General features: G+C 37.8%; 1 protein-coding gene across 5 annotated transcripts in view; it reads right to left on the bottom strand.

Moving 5' to 3' along the window:
- Nucleotides 1-349: 349 nt before the first annotated feature.
- Nucleotides 350-18,337, bottom strand: part of CPNE8 (copine 8) — a 106,789-nt gene continuing 88,801 nt past the window's right edge. For all 5 annotated transcript variants that reach the window (XM_068401191.1, XM_068401186.1, XM_068401187.1 and 2 more), the window contains 4 exons: nucleotides 15,700-15,802; nucleotides 12,232-12,289; nucleotides 8,671-8,744; nucleotides 350-2,060 (listed from right to left, as the gene is read on the bottom strand). In XM_068401191.1, the coding sequence (XP_068257292.1) occupies nucleotides 1,872-2,060; nucleotides 8,671-8,744; nucleotides 12,232-12,289; nucleotides 15,700-15,802 (424 nt within the window). In that variant the 3' untranslated portion in view covers nucleotides 350-1,871. The remainder of the gene's footprint in view (nucleotides 2,061-8,670; nucleotides 8,745-12,231; nucleotides 12,290-15,699; nucleotides 15,803-18,337) is intronic.

Below are 18,337 nucleotides of genomic sequence, written 5' to 3'. Positions count from 1 at the left end.
ACAGATATATAATATTAATTCAGTTACTTCTAAAGTGCCAACACTGTATGTACAAAAAATAAATGCAGAAGACAGAAGGAGAACACCACCACCATTCAGCAGATTTAAACTTACTCTTTATGATGCACTTTCATCAAAATTTGTAGTTGCCAGGTATCAAATTTCATTCATGCAACATCAATCCACTAAGAAATACGTATTTTAGTGAGAAAATTAAAAGTCCATATTTATGTAAAAACTGTTTGAAATAAAAATAAAACAAGACTTCTTTTTACCAAAAAAATCTTTTTTTTTTTTTTTTTTTCTAACAGAATAATCATCTGGAAAAAGTAATTTCCCACATGAGATAGTTAAAGGAAGTTAAATATATTTAAAAATGGAAGATTCTGCATTTACATAGTTATATGCCATTAATATCGAAGATATGCTTTCTGGCAAAAAACTTCTCATGCTTAAAAAACGCACCTTAGTTTTATACTGTACATTACAACATACAGTAGTAAGAAACAGAAGTAGTAAACAGGTTATATGCAAAGAAAGTTGTTACATTACAAGACAGTTACAACTGTGGCACAAAAAAAATAAAACGTTCAGTTTTAACAGTATTTGAAGGCAATTCACAATCATTTCAGGAGCTTTGTGAAATTTAAGGCCATTAGTTCTAAATAAAATGTATCTGACACAAACTCACAAAACCGTGTCTTTGTAAAAACTGTACATGCAAAACCATTTTACAATTATATATGAACAGGCATATAATAAAATTTTTGGGTAGTTCCGTACACAAAATTGTGCACAAAGGAACATGGTTGTGCAATTTTTAAACCAATTAACATCATCATTCATGCACCCTGAATGGAAATGTGATTAAATGACAATATTAAACCCAAATATTAAGAGCCAGCATCCCTTTGAATGGGCAATCTAGACAAAAAAAAGTTAAAATTTTAAATTAAGTTTAAAACGGTCCATTATGAAACATCTGCTGTAATCACTCCCAAAGACTTTTCTGATGCAAAATTTCCAGTGCTTTAAGGAATGCATGATAAGATTTAATGAGCTCAGTGAGTCAACTATAATACTCTGATAGTTCTGATTTGAGGTAATTTTCTTTAATTACTTATAGCAAGTAACTCTTCTAATTTGCTTCAGTAACTAGTTTAAAAAACTGTAAACTTAGATAAACTTAGAAATTGGAGAATCTCTGAAAAAATACACGTACCTCCCCCCTCAAAGTTTGGAGTTAGTCATAAGTCATATGCAATTATATTATTCACATTTTACGGGTTTATTCTCCAACTGTGAGATGAATGGATTACTGAGCACTAATTGAAGCAATTCAGGTACTGGAAAACATATATATATTTGTCCTTTTCTTAACTTTCATTTGTATTTGTCTGGACAAACATTCAAAGAGATATTGCTTCTCTTGTTACCTTGTGACAAACTATTGCAAGCTAGAAGACATGTGAGTCAATATTCCAAACTTTTATTCTTAAGAATAGTTATAAAAGTACTGAAATTTAAAAATAGTAACATGTAAACATTGATACAGAGTAATAGCATTCCTATACATTTATATACACACAGTATCCAGAGAGGACAATTTCTTCTGAGTTGAAATCCTGAATTGTGCTTTCCCCTCCAATAAATACGTCAAAAAGTAGGGGTTTTTGTCAAAAAAAAAAAAAAAAAGGACTCAGAACATCAACATTTTGCTCCTAGCATTTAAAAGCTTTCCAGTTGCTCATGCAACCATAGGAGAATTTTGGTATGTGAAGAGAATTTTGCTAGCTCCAAAAAGCTATCAGAAGCTACTGCTGCATCCAGAGACTCTTGACTTGGGATAAACGCTGAGCACTTCGGAGCAGTCATATCTGAGTCTGCAACACATGAATTGGGGGTGTGTAGGGTGGTGGTGCAGGTGATGGCTTTATTCCTCTGACTCTCATGTAGGACAGAAACTGCTCTGGGATCTCAGCTAAAACATCTTTAGCAAGTCTTGCCATGCTTAACACGTGGTTTCCACTTCTGTCAATGTAATCTCGGAATGGTACAAACTACAAAACAAAAGAGACGTTCACACAGGTCATTATGCAGACACAGAACACATCTTACAACGTAAAAATAAGGAAGTTTTATTGAAGGAGTTAGATTACATGAATATGCTACTGTACACATTTTATATATATATATTTTATATTTTATGTTATATATTTTATACATACACATTGTATCTCAATTTTTAAAAATCTACCTTCTAATAGAAACGGTGTCATGTTTTCACTTGGGTGAAGTTCTTCACATAAGCCATGGCCAGCTCAGATTGCTAATTATGTGTTTCATTAATATATTTGGTTTATCTCTCAACCCTTTTCATACAAGAAGGTAATTCTGTCTCAGAAAGCTATTCTTAGCTTACATCTCCTGCACGTGGGGCTCTCCTACCAGACTGCCTCTGCTCTGGCAGTTTGTGAATAGAGTTTTTACCATATGAAGTGAACAAAACAGAAAGGATGACTTTATATTCTTGACCATTTTGCATTTCATCTAGTAGAACTATGAACCACCTGAACACTTTTTACATGATACTAACAAATGCGTAAAGAATCTAAGCAAAAAGGACTGGATTTTGAAAAGTGCTTGTTATGTGACACCCAGATCTGCAACACCTAAGAAGTTAGCTACCCAGCTCTGGCTTGGATTTCATAATAATTCATGAATCACAGAATCACAGAATCACAGAATGTTAGGGATTGGAAGGGACCTCGAAAGATCATCTAGTCCAATCCCCCTGCCGGAGCAGGATTGCCTAGACTATATCACACAGGAACGCGTCCAGGCGGGTTTTGAATGTCTCCAGAGAAGGAGACTCCACAACCTCTCTGGGCAGCCTGTTCCAGTGTTCGGTCACCCTCACCGTAATGAAGTTTTTCCTCATATTTAAGTGGAACCTCCTGTGTTCCAGCTTGCACCCATTGCCCCTTGTCCTGTCAAGGGATGTCACTGAGAAGAGCCTGGCTCCATCCTCATGACACTTGCCCTTTCCATATTTATAAACATTAATGAGGTCACCCCTCAGTCTCCTCTTCTCCAAGCTAAAGAGACCCAGCTCCCTCAGCCTCTCCTCAGAAGGGAGATGTTCCACTCCCTTAATCATCTTCGTGGCTCTGCGCTGGACTCTCTCTAGCAGTTCCCTGTCCTTCTTGAACTGAGGGGCCCAGAACTGGACACAATATTCCAGATGTGGCCTCACCAGGGCAGAGTAGAGGGGGAGGAGAACCTCTCTCGACCTGCTAACCACACCCCTTCTAATACACCCCAGGATGCCATTGGCCTTCTTGGCCACAAGGGCACACTGCTGGCTCATGGTCATCCTGCTGTCCACTAGGACCCCCAGGTCCCTTTCCCCTACGCTGGTCTCCAACAGGTCTGCCCCCAACTTGTACTGGTACATGGGGTTGTTCTTGCCCAGATTCAGGACTAATGAAATGCTTGTGCTACTGGTATAGAAAACAGAAACGATCTAGGCTCCTTGATTTTTATTCCCAACAGACAGCATGCAGAGTTGTAGTGGGTTAAGCTAGCTAAGAGGTTATGCCAAAGGGAAGGCTGATTTGAAATTCTGCTTCTTGCTCAGATTTTGGAGCCTGTCTCAAGGCAACAGCTAGGTGACTTTTCAAAATGTGGATTCAATGTCCAAAGCTACTTCTGGTACTGATATGCTAGGCTATGCTATGCTGGAATTCAAAGCCTAACGGTGCCTTTTCCTCCTCCTCACAAAACAGGGCAGATTTGTTAACTGTTGTACTCCAGGATAAAACTAGAACTGATTGAGAAGTCAGATCCACAGATCTCTCATCTCCTGGCTGAACTCTAAAATCTGAAGACTCTTTTGCCCATTATACCAACCAGACAAATTTTCCTTTCTTGGATGCACAGCAACTAAGGCTACAGATTATATTTCATTTTTCTAAAAAGCATTGAAGATTTCAAGATTTAGGGGAACATTGAATTACAGTGAGAGTTTAGCCTACACTGTATTTCTAAGATCCTGAGAGTCTTCCAGAAAAGGTAGAAATAAACAAAAGAAATCTACTAAATACATTAAACAAATAAAAAGACTCTTGGGAAAAAAAAAAACAAACAAACCACCAAAACCAAAGACAACATTTCAACAACAAAGAACTTCAACTTAATTAAACCACTTTTACAAGAACTTTGGAAAGCGCTTCTCACTGTCGGCTTATGAAATCTATCTAGGCATCAATCTCCTACTAAAAGGTGTTTAGAATTCAAGTAAGAGACAACTCTTTGCATAACTCTCCTGAAAAGGATCTCAAATTGCCAGAAAAAAGCCTTCAAGCCTAGGTATTTGAACTATGTTGAATTCAACTGAAATCTGTCACCAAATTAAGCGCAAACACCTACTGATCAGGGCATTTCCCCAGGAAGCAGTAGATCTGCAGTTTCATAGGAGATGATGACTTAGTCACAGAATTGTTGAAGCTAGAAGTGACCTCTAGAGATCCTTTAGTCCAGCCTTGCTGCTCAAGCAGAGCCAGCTAGCACAGATTGCCACATTCAACAAGACTACAGGAGTAGTCAGCAAGACTATTCAATGAGAGCAGCCTTTATTCCAGATAGGAGCATCCTTTACCTCTTCATTGTGTTGTGTCCACGAATGTATCAGGCATAAGGGCAGGAGAACAACAGGCAAAAAGGAACCTGATTTTAGGGTATTAAGCCAGGAAGCAAGGTATCTGCAGTTCCATAATTAGCTGTCTTAACTATTTCTGTGTTTATTCAGTAACTCTTCAATACAAGAGACAAACACATACTGGGACATTTACTAGTACTGACTCCTCCGCTTTATAAAAAGGCTCTAGCAGTTTTCAGAAGCCAGCCCAGCACTGCCCTGTTTCAAGTGGTTGTTCCTTCTTAAACTCCATCAACTTTTCTGTAAGAATACATCTGACTGTTCCCAGAAGCATGAAGTTAGAAGAATAACAAAACAAAACAAAACAAGCATCTCTGTAGCCTGCTGGTTTACACATTCAGCTGGGAAGGAATAAGCTTGGTCTTCACTTCCCCCTCATGTGGTTATCCATTTTCTAACGCAATGTCAGTCTTACGCAAAAAGCACACGCAGTCCGGGTTAAAGAACAAGAAGTGTCCCATCCCAAGAGATCACCTCACCCATTAGTCTGCAGACATGAGAACTTAGACCACAGTTCTGCAGCAAAGGGAGGCTATTTCAGCAGTGTAATTGTTAAAATGCAATTATACAATACAGATAGCCTGAATCAGTTCTCCTTCCTGTCTCCTTACGATATATAGATATCAGAGGAGCTGGAGGAACTATGGACAGATAAGTATACATACAGATACACAAGGAGAGCTGGCAACGACAGCAATGCCTAGAGCTAACACGTAGAAGAAGCAGGGGTGGCAGAGGAATAGAATGAAAGATGGAAGAAAAACCAAAGGGAAACTGATGGAATGTAAAATGCTTTTTCTATATTTTGAGAGTTTAATTTAACAGGCTAATATACAAAACTTTCAAGAGAAACAATAGGTACATTACTACAAGTAAGTATTTTTCTAAAACTTCTTAAATAGAAAAAGGACAACAAAGGCGCAGAAATTAAATTGAGGAAAACTGGTACACATGTAATACAGAATCCTTACAATACATATTCATACTAATGAGGAGGGAAAAATGAAGGTCATGTCTTTACATGAACTGCAGTCAGTAGTAAATAAAATAGATACAGTGACTCACTGTTAGCAGGCAAATTTTTCCTTTACTAATTTAATTTAAATATTTCACAATACTGACTGTTAAAATTAACGGTTAATTTCACTACCTAATTTTAACTAACCTAATAGTTGTTGGAGCGAGTCCAGAGGAGGGCCACGAAGATGATGAGAGGGCTGGAGCACCTCTCCTATGAAGACAGGCTGAGAGAGTTGGGGCTCTTCAGCCTGGAGAAGAGAAGGCTCTGGGGAGACCTTCTAGCAGCCTTCCAGTACCTGAAGGGGGCCTACAAGAAAGCTGGAGAGGGGCTTTTTACAAGGGCAAGTAGTGACAGGATGAGGGGGAATGGTTTTAAACTGAAAGAAGGTAGATTTAGATTAGATATTAGGAAGAAATTCTTTCGTGTGAGGGTGGTGAGACACTGGAACAGGTTGCCCAGAGAAGCTGTGGCTGCCCCCTCCCTGGCAGTGTTCAAGGCCAGGTTGGATGGGGCTTTGAGCAACCTGGTCTAGTGGAAAGGTGTCCCTGCCTGTGGCAGTGGGGTTGGAACTAGATGGTCTTTAAGGTCCCTTCCAACCCAAACCATTCTATGATTCTATGATTCTAATACACAAAAAAGATAAACTTTTTATATTTGAGTAGTTAATTTTATAAAAGCAAGTCAGTTTTATCCTGCCAGATACAAAATAAAGGTCATACCAAACCTAAAGGGTTTGACGTGATCCCTTTTTATTTATTTAGCTAGTCTATAATGTATTTGTTAGTATTTAGACAGAAAAAGAACACAAAACAATACTGCCTTCAGGTAATTCAATATGGCTTGGGGCAAAGTTCTGACTGAAATATGTTAGTAGTAAATAAATGTTTTATTACATTTCTGATATACAATGAATTCTAAAGAAATACAAAATGGTATTCATTGCATATTATTTTTTATTTCTCACCAGAAATTAGAATATTTCTGACGTACAGCATTTTCACAAATCTTGTTTATAACATCTGAAGAACTCTATCCATTTATGCTCTTTGAATGTAAAAACGGCAGCTTTTGGAGCTGCTGTTCTTTGGAGAAATTACGTTGCATACATTTAAATGCATTTAAATATAAGCGCAATGCATGCCAGAGATATCTGAATTTGAAAAATCTGACATGGGACAGGGCTTTGCAGAAATACCAGTTTGGTCCAGAAAAGTTACAGTTCCTGCACATATAAATGAAAACAAATATACACATTCCAAAGTTCATCAGCTGCAATATGACCTTAATTATTATTAAAACATTATCACCTGCAATATGAGCTATCCGTATAGCTCAGTTATTCAAAATATATATATTCTATTAACCAACAGTAACATAAAAATCCAACCTGGCTTGGAGAGAAATAAGATAAAATAAGCAAGAGGAAAAATACATGAAGACTACGAATTTTGACAAATAGGAGGAATAAAGGGAGAAGAAGAAATGGCAGAACTAAGGTAAGGTTTGAACCTAAGGATGCCTGTCAATATTTAAGAGGCATTTGGACAGTGCCCTCAACATGCTTTAACTTTTGGTCAGCCCTGAAGTGGTCAGGCAGTTGGACTAGATGATCGTTGTAGGTCTCTTCCAACTGAAGCATTTATTCTAGTTCATAATAGTATTCAGACACTTCCAGGAAAACATGCCTTCCATAAAATACTTAGTTTTAGACAGATACCATTCTTTCTACAGTCATCAGCTTAGATCCAATTTTTCAGTAGGCTGCTGATTTTCAAATATCAAATTCTTTAATACTTTACTTTAGCAAGCAGGGATTAGTGTGCTGAGCCATCAAATATCTTTCTCTTTGTTTCTTTCCACTTTAGTATCCCATGAAAATAAAAAATGCATAGCTAAATTTATTTGATCAAGAAAGTAATAATGAAATGAAGTTTCTTGGGCAGGGGGGTAGGTAATCAGGAGGCAAGATGGGGTGCCTGGAGCATGGTTGAAGTACATAGTTTGGACAACCCGTGGAGTTCTAGAAATCTGTAGCTCTGAAGGGAAGGGCGATTATAGTGGGTGTGTATGTGCATGCAAAACTGCTATACCACCCTGCCAGTGGTTGTCTAGGTTTGAATGACAACTACTAGGTGGACTGAACGACTGTAGAGAGTGGGAACAGACCTAGAGGACTTTGGCAGAGAAATGGAGGTGTGCGTGGGATGCAGATGAGAGTAGCACTCTTAGGGCTTGGTTCAGACACATAAACACAGATCATAGAATGGTTTGGGTTGGAAGGGACCTTTAAAGGTCATCTAGTCCAACCCTCCCTTCAATAAGCAGGGACATCTTCAACTAGATCAGGTTGCTCAGAGCCCCATCCAACCTGGCGTTGAATGTTTCCAGGGATGGGGCATCTACCACCTCTCTGGGCAACCCGTGCCAGCTAGCATCTGAGATTCCTTAAAGTATGAGACATCTGCATGATCGTATGTGGCAGATGCAACACAGGAACTGGAAGACACTCATGGTCTTCTGGTCTGGCAGTTGGAGTCAAGGAAAGATACACTAGGCATCTCAAATGCACTTGTTAGAGGACTAGGTATTGCTGACTTCCACAAAAGTTGCAGTTTTTCTTTATGGAATTATAGTGAGATTGCAGTACAGAAGCAACTAACTCTTCTCCCATGGCTGTATCAGACAGCCCTAAGACTTTACATCAGTGTGCTCCAGTTAGGGGTAATTTCCTAATGAATGCAAATCCACTACTATGTGTTATATAAAGGCTTATAGGTATCACAGAGAGTTTCAAGCTTGTTATGAACACCCCAAGATAAAGTATGTCCGTGCTAAGGTAAAATGAAAGGCAGGACTACAGATAGAAACAAGAATTCAAAATAAACAGGATCAGTAAAATCTAACTATTAGAGTAAAATTTCTCTCCCACCTGCACAATGTCTCTTTCTGCAAACTTTCCTCTTGAAGAAATCCTCACTACATCACCATCCAGTTCTTCCATAGCTTAAAAAAAAAGAAACAAAATGAATTAATCTATGAGTTCAGCTACATAACAAAAAAAATCTTACTGAGAAAAACTTTAGTCAGTTTACACTTTAGAACAACAAACCCAACAATTGTTGTTTACGCAACTCTTTAAGATCATTTGCACCATAAAATGCATCATGCTTTGTAGTTATTTTGCACTCTTTCATGCTGACAACACATACTTTTTGCCTTTATGGTCATCTTCAGAACAAAACAGACCATGATAAGGTCCTTATCCTTTCAGCTCTCAAACTAGCCAGTATATCTGTTTTGGTAAGGCTACATTTATACTTTCATAGGTGGAGAAGAATTCATCTTCAGCAATTATTCTTACAGAAGATATCATAGGATACGGCACAAAGAGGTAATAACTCACAGGCATACTGGAAAAGTATGACTGTTAATGCATAGGAATGAGGAGTTCTTAAAAAAAATTATTAAATATATTGGGTAACTCTTCTTTTATCCTTCTGAACAGGATTCAGGCAAACTAAAATTGTCCAGATACCCAGAAGCCATTCTAGGTAGAAAGGCATACCTGTTCTCTAGTCAGTGTTGAAATGGATGGACTTGGGATCACAGACTATTGCTCAGCTGTTGGATCTGCAATCCTACAATCCTTTTTTCAGCATACACTATGAAAATCAAAGCCCTGCATCACTGAGCTTCTCACGGGTTTACAAACTGGGCTGAGTTCACCAAAATCAGCATTTCAAAATCTAGTTCTTCCAATGCAAGAACTAAAAAGCATAAATGAAGCTATCAGAAGCCAAGTTCAAACCAAACAAAAGAGCATGTTTGAGCAAAGAAAAAATTAGGAGGTCTGCAGAGCACGTTGCCAGATGATGCTGTTGATGCAAAAAACATACATGTGTTCAAACCAGGAGACTGAACAAGTATTTGAAGGAGAGATCCACTGAAAATTTCCAAAATAGACATAAAGCACATCCTGCTCAGGAAATTCAAATCTAAAAACAGTATTCAGGGAAGTATCATATCTGCTTATTCAGTTAGTGTTCTCTAGATAACCACCTCTGGCCATGTCAGATACAGAATACTGGGCAAAACGGACTCCTGATCTGTCCTGTTATAGTCATCCTCACGTCCTTACGCAAAGCTTTGCCAAATGTATGTGGCATCTATCTAAGCTCCAGACTTTTAAGAACCCTCTGGTAGCCCCCAGTGGCTGGGAGATCTAGAGGGCAGTGATACCTGGAGAGGAGCAGCTTAGTCTCTCTACAGCAGAACTGAGGCTTGACTGGCATTTGAATTGTAAGACAGAGTGTCTGGAACATACACCCTCCTACACACACACTTCTTCAGCATCCACATCAGACATGGAGTCTGTTGTTTTTTCCAGAAGGAATTTCTGCAGATGGAAAAGTCATTTCTCTGCCCTCTCGGACACTGAGGGACAACAGATTTGGCACACATCTTGTTACAAATAGTTGAAATTAAAAGAAATTCAATTTAATTATAAAATGATAAGTTTGTGTTCTGTATTAGAGTTTGTAAAGCTAGTTATAGAATTGTTAAGTTTGAAACAGGTAACCATAGGCACCGTTAGGTTTGAAGTAGGTAACCATAGAAACCCCATTAGATAAGTTGCTGGACTTCTTGTTAGAAACCGTCATGGACTTTAGTTGAATACAATGGAGTTACTGGATGGACAAGTTGCAACATGTTAAAGACCAACTAGATCTGATCCTGAGACCTGATTGAGAGCCAAGGGACTACTACGCCTGCACAAGAAGGAAAAGGTGAAAAGTACACAGCGAGGAAGACATACGGCCTTCATCTCAGAGACCACAGCCCACAACCACCAGGAGAAACTGCGCGTGCGTAACCAGGAGGAGTTAAAGGCAGAGACTATGGAAATGATTTCTCGGAACTCATTATAATAAAGACCGCCTTTTCAGGGAAAAGATATGAATATGTATAGGCGTCCTTGGATACATGATGAATATGTAATATTTTTCTGTATAAATATGAGGTGAATCATCGAGGGGGGCGCGCACGACTTTGGAGGGGCTACCCCCCGTGCTGCCCAGCGCTGCAATAAAGATGTGCCTGCTTCTTAATGCTACATTGGTGTTAAGAGGTTTTAATCCCGATTTCGGTGACAATCTAATAGGTGAATTTCACTGAGGCAGTATACTCATCGAGTGTGGGTCCAAAGATGGAAACTGTATCCTCCAGTACAAACAGAATCCTGCCTTAAGAAAATCAATAGCAATAACACGCCAAGAACCCTGCAAAGACAACCTCCAGAAGTAAAAAGAAGACAGAATCTACATGTCCTGACTGCGTTAAGGGGAGCCTGGGCAGACCCAAGGACTAGACAAACAGGGAGAAAGGGAAAAGGCAAAGGAGGGGTGAGAGATACGACTAAGTTGGAATTCTCAGGGGAAAAATGAAATTTGCACATTTCCCTCATATGCATTTATGAAAATAAACTGTCTTTTCTCATTGCTTGTGGCATGCAATTATCTGAAGTGTAAGCATCCACCTGGACAATCTCTTCAAGGAACAAGATACTTAAAATTATCACTAATACATCACTTGCCAAAAAGCGTAAGAAAGCCAACCCTCAATAAATTATTTTCCTTGTGTTATTTTTCCCTCTTGTTTTCATACTCTTAGAATATTTGTTCAAGAATTAACATGTACAGTCATTAGTGACTATTTATATTCTACATCCGTGGTAGTACTAAGTATATTTAATGTACAAAAGAAGGCATACTGTCTAACCAGAAGCACTAGAATTAAAAAGAAAGGATGCAGGACTTTGAGCAGTAGATATACAGGGAATGTCTACGCTTCATAGTGCAGTGATATACATGATGGTACTTAATAAATTAGTCCAAATAATGGAAGCAGCTTAGTTATTGCAATAGAGAATGGTGTTCTGCAACATCACGTGAAAGAGTATGTAAATAATCCTGGTACTTTCTCTCCTGCTGTAATACTCTCTCAATGGTGCTACACAGGAAGGCTCACTGCTGTTATCTAGTGAAATCCAGTTTAACCCAGATAACCTCCTCAAATGTATTTATTTTTCTCAGTATTTTATTACTGCAGTAAGAAAAGATGATCAATATTTCCAGTCAACTGACACTTCACAAGGCCACTAAATATCTCTGTTGAGTTGAAGAAATTTGACATTACTTGAATATACTTATTTTACTGTGTTTTTTTTTTCCACTCATCTTCTGGAGCTCTGTAAATGCTGAGCCCCCATATGGTTCTGTGACTTGAACAGAGGGCCTGAGGGGCTACACAGCTCCACATGGTAGCTTGTAATCATACTGAGTTATCAATCAATCCAGCTGGAAATGTCAACAGTGCTTACTGCTTGTTCCATATTATGCTCTTTTAAATAATAATATTTGTTTGAAAAGCCACATATTACTAAAATGTCAAGAAATAGAAAAAATTCTAGGAAAAACACTAGAACACTTACCATCAAACTCTGCTGGTCCTACCCCCACTATAATTATTGACATTGGAAGCTTTGAAGCCTTCAAAAGAAGAAGAAAAAGAGGTTTAATGCATTACGTAACCTCTGCCAATAATATGTGAGATCTGAGGACAATCTGAATAAAAAACATGCAGAAGTTATGTTTTACAGAACAATGTTTTTTTCTACCTAAAAAGCTGAGTGGTGTAAACTGTCTGCTTAAGTGGTACGAAACATCTTGGATGAAGGCAGATGATTATTTTAATTTATTTTTTCCTTATAAAGTCTTTGAATCATATAGGATCATAATTAAACACAACAAACTATGTTAGGATTTAACTAATACGACAATTAAGATGACAAATTTATGTTAGAAACTTTGGTAAACTGACAATAATTGCAAATATGTACCTAATGACTGTTTGACATTTATCTAAATGTACTTTGCTGTTTCTCGATATTACATGGCTGCTTGGAACTATGTGACACTATTTTTTACACAGATGTTATGCCAATTTTTCTCAAGAGAATAAATCACCTATTTAAGCAATATGTATCTTATATTTCTTCCATGAATGAAAATTCATTCAAGTCAGTCATACATGCCACAAAATAAACAAGATATCAAACTGGCTTTGGTAAGATTTTAAATTTTACTTAATCTTTTTCATTCACTGAAACAAGGCAAAGATAGTATCTGGCTTTCCCTGCATAAACTCTGTAAAACGTTTAAAATTACAAAGACGGTATCATAAATATTGGATTCTCCTGCCCTGATAGTAGCACCAGCTATCTGCTAGTTTACAGAAACAATCTGAAACTGCCTCTGTTGAGGAGTGTAAAAACTAAAAAAAAACTTTAAAAAAAACCCTAAAAAAAAAAAATCTACCAAATGTCAGGGTTGACAACTGTTCCTTATTGAGATATTCTGATGAACTGTGAAATGTTTACAGTCATTTCAAACAGGAGCATACACTGGCCAAAAATTATACATGTAGACTTCCTGCTAAATTAAACTCTGCTTCACTGAAGTCTGAAGTCAAGTGGTTTTAGAACATATTGTTATATTTTTCTTTTGGAATATAAAAAGTGGTTTTCTCCCTCATTTACAAGATATTCTCGTTTTAGATACATCATTACCATTTCCTATTCTTCATCTATCATAATATTACATATAAACCCAACTTTCTTTAAGCAGATTTACAGTTAATTACTGTAAACTTGCTATTTAAAAGAATGAAAATACGCCATTCCATAATCACTATGTAATGTTCTACATCACTATACATTATACACTATATACTATACATTGAATGCAAATTCATCACAAACTGTTACTACATAGTCAATCTTCCAGCTAAAATTTTGTAACAGAGTAAAAAAAAAATTAATAATCCCTTGTTAGTTAAATACTGATATGCTAGTGAAGATAACAGTAAAAGTCGTCTGGACATGGTCCTGGGCAAACAGCTTGAGGTGGCCCTGCTTGAGCAGGGGGGCTGGACAAGATGGCATCTTGAGGTCCCTTCAACATAAACCAGTCTGTGATTCAGGGCCATGAATACAGTGTAACTGTAACTGAATTAAGGTGCACTGTGTAAGTCACTAATAGTGAGTACAGAGTATCTTCCAGACATGAAGGCATTTCTTAGAACAGAACACTGTCTGTTTTTCAGATGTTTTCTAGAATCTTGTTGCTTGATTGTAAAGAAAACATCCTTTAAAGAGATGTACTCACACAGACACAGTGTTATGTGATACAACGTATATGAAACAGTAAGTGGCAAGGACAGCATAAAGACAAAGAGTTAAACTTCTGCATATAAACTCAAGCGTTGGCAGTCCCTGAATGACAGCATAACCTTTAAACAGTTTGGTAAAACAGAATGTGTCTGACATAGATGCTGTAATGAGAAAGATGCCTAAAAGCACAATTAGTGTTAAAAAATGAAATATACCCTTCCTGAGTTTTATACATATCAAGCTGCACTGAACATCACTGCCCTTTTTAATATTTTCGATATTATTAAGACTGAAAAAAATGATATTGAATAGCATTTAATTAGTCCTGTCATGGCATACTGTGCTCACACTTCAAGGAATATACAGAAAAATGAGTGCATCTTCATAAAAAGAAGAGACAGCAAATATTCCCAAACTTCCACTCATTCCAAGCTAACAACTCATCTGCCGTGTTTCCAGACAGTTGCAGACTAACAGCTGTTATTCCTGGAAATGAACTATTACTGGAAACAAGGTTTTTTTCTGTAAGTCTTAGCGGCAAATTACTTAATCTTACAAAATATCAGCCAACTGGACTTGCTGCTCTCTTACAGACTTGAAATTGAGGGGTGAGTTAAATCAAGAGCTGTTCTTTTTGTCACCTAAAAGAAGCTATGTTCCAAACTTCTAGGCTAGACTAGAGGATGAACTTCCAAGTTAAAAGCTTACTTATCTCCTTTAAAAGCGAGAGTCAGTTTATCCTATTTTAATATTGGAAGCTGGAAGAGGAGAGGAAATAAACTGGTAGCTTCAAACATAGTTGTAGCTTTGGGTGTCAAAACTTCCCAGGTGGGCTGTCAGAGTCCTTATTAACACACAGACTCTTGTCTACATGCTGCTGGCTAGAACTTGAGGGCATCTTCCTCAGTGAAAGACAGAAAATTTCAGTCATATTTTCACATGCACCCTACAAACTGGAATGGTATTGAATTTCTACAGGAGGTAGTGAAAGTGGGTTCAAAAATACGCTGCCTAATTCTACACTACTCACTTTGACATGATGCTTAAATATTTTAATCTAGGCTTTTCACTCACCACTTCACTAGTAACTAGGATCCACTGTGGTGTGTTCAAAACTATTAGTACAGACATTTTCAAACTCTGTCTGGAAGCTGTTTCTGTGTACTTTCACCTGACATTTCCCAGAGGCAAAAGAAAAATGGAACCTGTTCATAATACAGAATATTACTTATAAGCACAGAGGTTTTGGAGAGAAAAATATTGAAAATAATGCAGAAACTGAGAATTCCAGGGGACTATTTAGAAGGCAATCAGATGACTGGTATGCTTGCCATTTGGGATCAGAAAGTTTGGGGCAATTTTTAAAAAGGCAGGGGAGGATCAAAGCTGTCTGCAATTGCTAGAAAGATAACGAACAGTTCACTGTGAAAAACTGCATGGTGGGATGTGCATGAGGAAGGAGGCGGCAAGAATCAGATGAGGAAAATCATATGAACATACAGTGTTAGAGAGAAGAGTATCATTTCCCACAGAACACTATCTAATTAAGCTGAGATTCAACTTCTGGTCTTTGTGTCTTTAGGCATAATGAACTTTTGCTGTTTGGAAAAAATGCTTAATTTATATAACAAATTTAGTGCCTGAAATATTAACTGATTTAGTTTATTGCCTAAAATAATTCCTAGAAACATAATTCTTTTAAATTTCAACACTTTCAGCAAAACTTACATTCACTATGGATTCTTTTGTCTGAGCCATATCGGAAATAACTCCATCTGTAATAATGAGAAGAACAAAATACTGGGAGCCATCTTTTACTGAAGCAGCATATCTAAGGGAAGAAAAAACAACATTATAGTAGTAAAAAAACCCTTTATACAAAGGAACTAATATGAAAACAAGCTGTATTTTTAAAATTTGGCTACTAAGGGCTAACAAAAATAAAGAAACATGATGCAGTGGATTTCAAAAGTAAAGACATGCATAATTAAGATGGACATTCTATTTTTAAATGAGAACACTAGAAAACCGTAACTATACAATATTGATATTGATAATCTACATGTATTGAATCAGTGAAAAATGGGAACTGTTTCACTACCACAAGGAGCATGGACAGAATGTCCGTTATAGAATTAAGAGTAGTTAGAAAGTCTAAGTTATTTAATAGTTATTACCTCTGGGGAACCATAGTTAGTATGAAGGGAATATATTACTATTGAATGGTTGGTTTTAGAGCACAAACACAATTTATGAGGAATCAGTACCTTGCATAAATATTTCATTAATTTTTTTTTGGCTTACAAAAACAGGTTACTTACTGCTTACCATGCTAGCAGATTTATAGTTCCCACTTAAGTGCACATTTGTAAAATGGCTGAACGTGCACCCTGCAACCTTGGCTTAGATACTAATCTCTCTGCACCACCCACAGATGTGCTTTCAAGACTCAAACTTCTCCTTGTGCTGTACACTAATACAAGACAAAACATATCCAGTGCCGTTCCAGTCCCACCTCAGCCGAAGGACCCAAGAACCAACTGCTCTTTGAAAATGAGCAGCTTTTGAAGATTTGGAAAGTCCTGAAAGATAGTGAGTCTGTAGCAGCCCCACTGAACTCTATGGCCTGCATACTAGAAACTAAGCCTTCAGTTCATGTATCTTCAACTCCCAAGGGTCAAACCGTCCTGTACAGAATCACAGAATCACAGAATGTTAGGGATTGGAAGGGACCTTGAAAGATCATCTAGTCCAATCCCCCTGCTGGAGCAGGATTACCTAGATCATATCACACACGAACGCGTCCAGGCGGGTTTTGAATGTCTCCAGAGAAGGAGACTCCACAACCTCTCTGGGCAGCCTGTTCCAGTGTTCGGTTACCCTCACCGTAAAGAAGTTTTTCCTCATATTTATGTGGAACCTCCTGTGTTCCAGCTTGCACCCATTGCCCCTTGTCCTGTCAAGGGATGTCACTGAGAAGAGCCTGGCTCCATCCTCATGATACTTGCCCTTTACGTATTTATAAACATTAATGAGGTCACCCCTCAGTCTCCTCTTCTCCAAGCTAAAGAGACCCAGCTCCCTCAGCCTCTCCTCATAAGGGAGATGTTCCACTCCCTTAATCTTCTTCGTGGCTCATATAGTTAGTGAAGAACTTTTTTTTTTTGTGTGGAGCAGCCTGCTTCACTTACTGCTTCACTTGACAGCAGCCAATATAGTTACTACTTTCATGAAGGCTCTTGGTGCTGTCAAGGAATCAAATACAGTAGAACCTTGTAATAAAAGTGGCAATGAGCAGTATAGAGGGCAGGATGAAAAAAAAATTAGCCTCCATATAAACACTGTGGAATATATGCCCAAGTACAGAATATGACTGTCAAAGAACTCACTACCTTATTGGTCACTGAACATGAAAGGCCTATGCCACTGAACAAGGTAAGTTCTAATGATGCTCATGATGATTGCACATGCTTAGAAAATTCTAACTGATGTTACAGAGTGCATTTGCAAGGGAGTACTGCCAATAAATAAGATGCTGTAACCACAACATTTGCAAGAGTTTGGAGGACTGTGTGTGAAATGAAATGTACAACTCGCATAAAGTCATCACACTCGTCCCTCTCCCTCCCCAAGATATAGATGGGTAGAAAAGCCACACAGACAATGAACCTGTTGAACACCTTCTATTTGCATGCTGGCAGTAGGGACTGATAATTAAATATCTAGATTAACAAGACCTACTATGGAACACATTTTCCCTACCATGGGGAGAATTCTTTTATCTCATTTTTCCACGGTACTTATAATCTTTTCATTGATGACTGCAGAGGGAGTAAAATAAAAATTCATTATCCTTTCTGAGCACTTAAAACTGTCTACGTACCTACACTGAAGAAATGGAATAGAAATTTGGTTATTTCAAATTTTCCACAAAATAAAACATTCTGAAGTCTTTTGCAAGAAAGATCTTACATGAGGAGGGGAGATGACAGAAGAAACTAGGTAGAATCTGGTGCAGTTTAGGTATTCTTCCCCTACCTAGGGAGTTAATAAACTCATTATCTGCTTAAAGACCTTCTGACGAGTTCCAGGATCACAACAGGATAGTAATAACATAGTTTCCAGAGGTTTCATCAGAGGCATATTTTTAAGTGAGATGTGGGAAGAAGAAATTTCTTTGAGACTGAAAGTAGGTCCAAAGAGAGTAATTGAAGGTTAGATCATAATTTCTACCACCATGTCTATGACAGTCAACAGAATAGCCAAGAAACTGAACCTTGAAGGAAAATGATGTTACTGAAAACTCTACTGGTACGTGGATTGTATTAAGGATGATCATGCAGTAGAACTCCTTATGAAGATACTT

The sequence above is a fragment of the Nyctibius grandis genome, chromosome 5, assembly GCF_013368605.1.
Source record: "Nyctibius grandis isolate bNycGra1 chromosome 5, bNycGra1.pri, whole genome shotgun sequence".
Classification (NCBI taxonomy): domain Eukaryota; kingdom Metazoa; phylum Chordata; class Aves; order Nyctibiiformes; family Nyctibiidae; genus Nyctibius; species Nyctibius grandis.
This window is presented reverse-complemented; position numbering and strand designations above follow the sequence as displayed.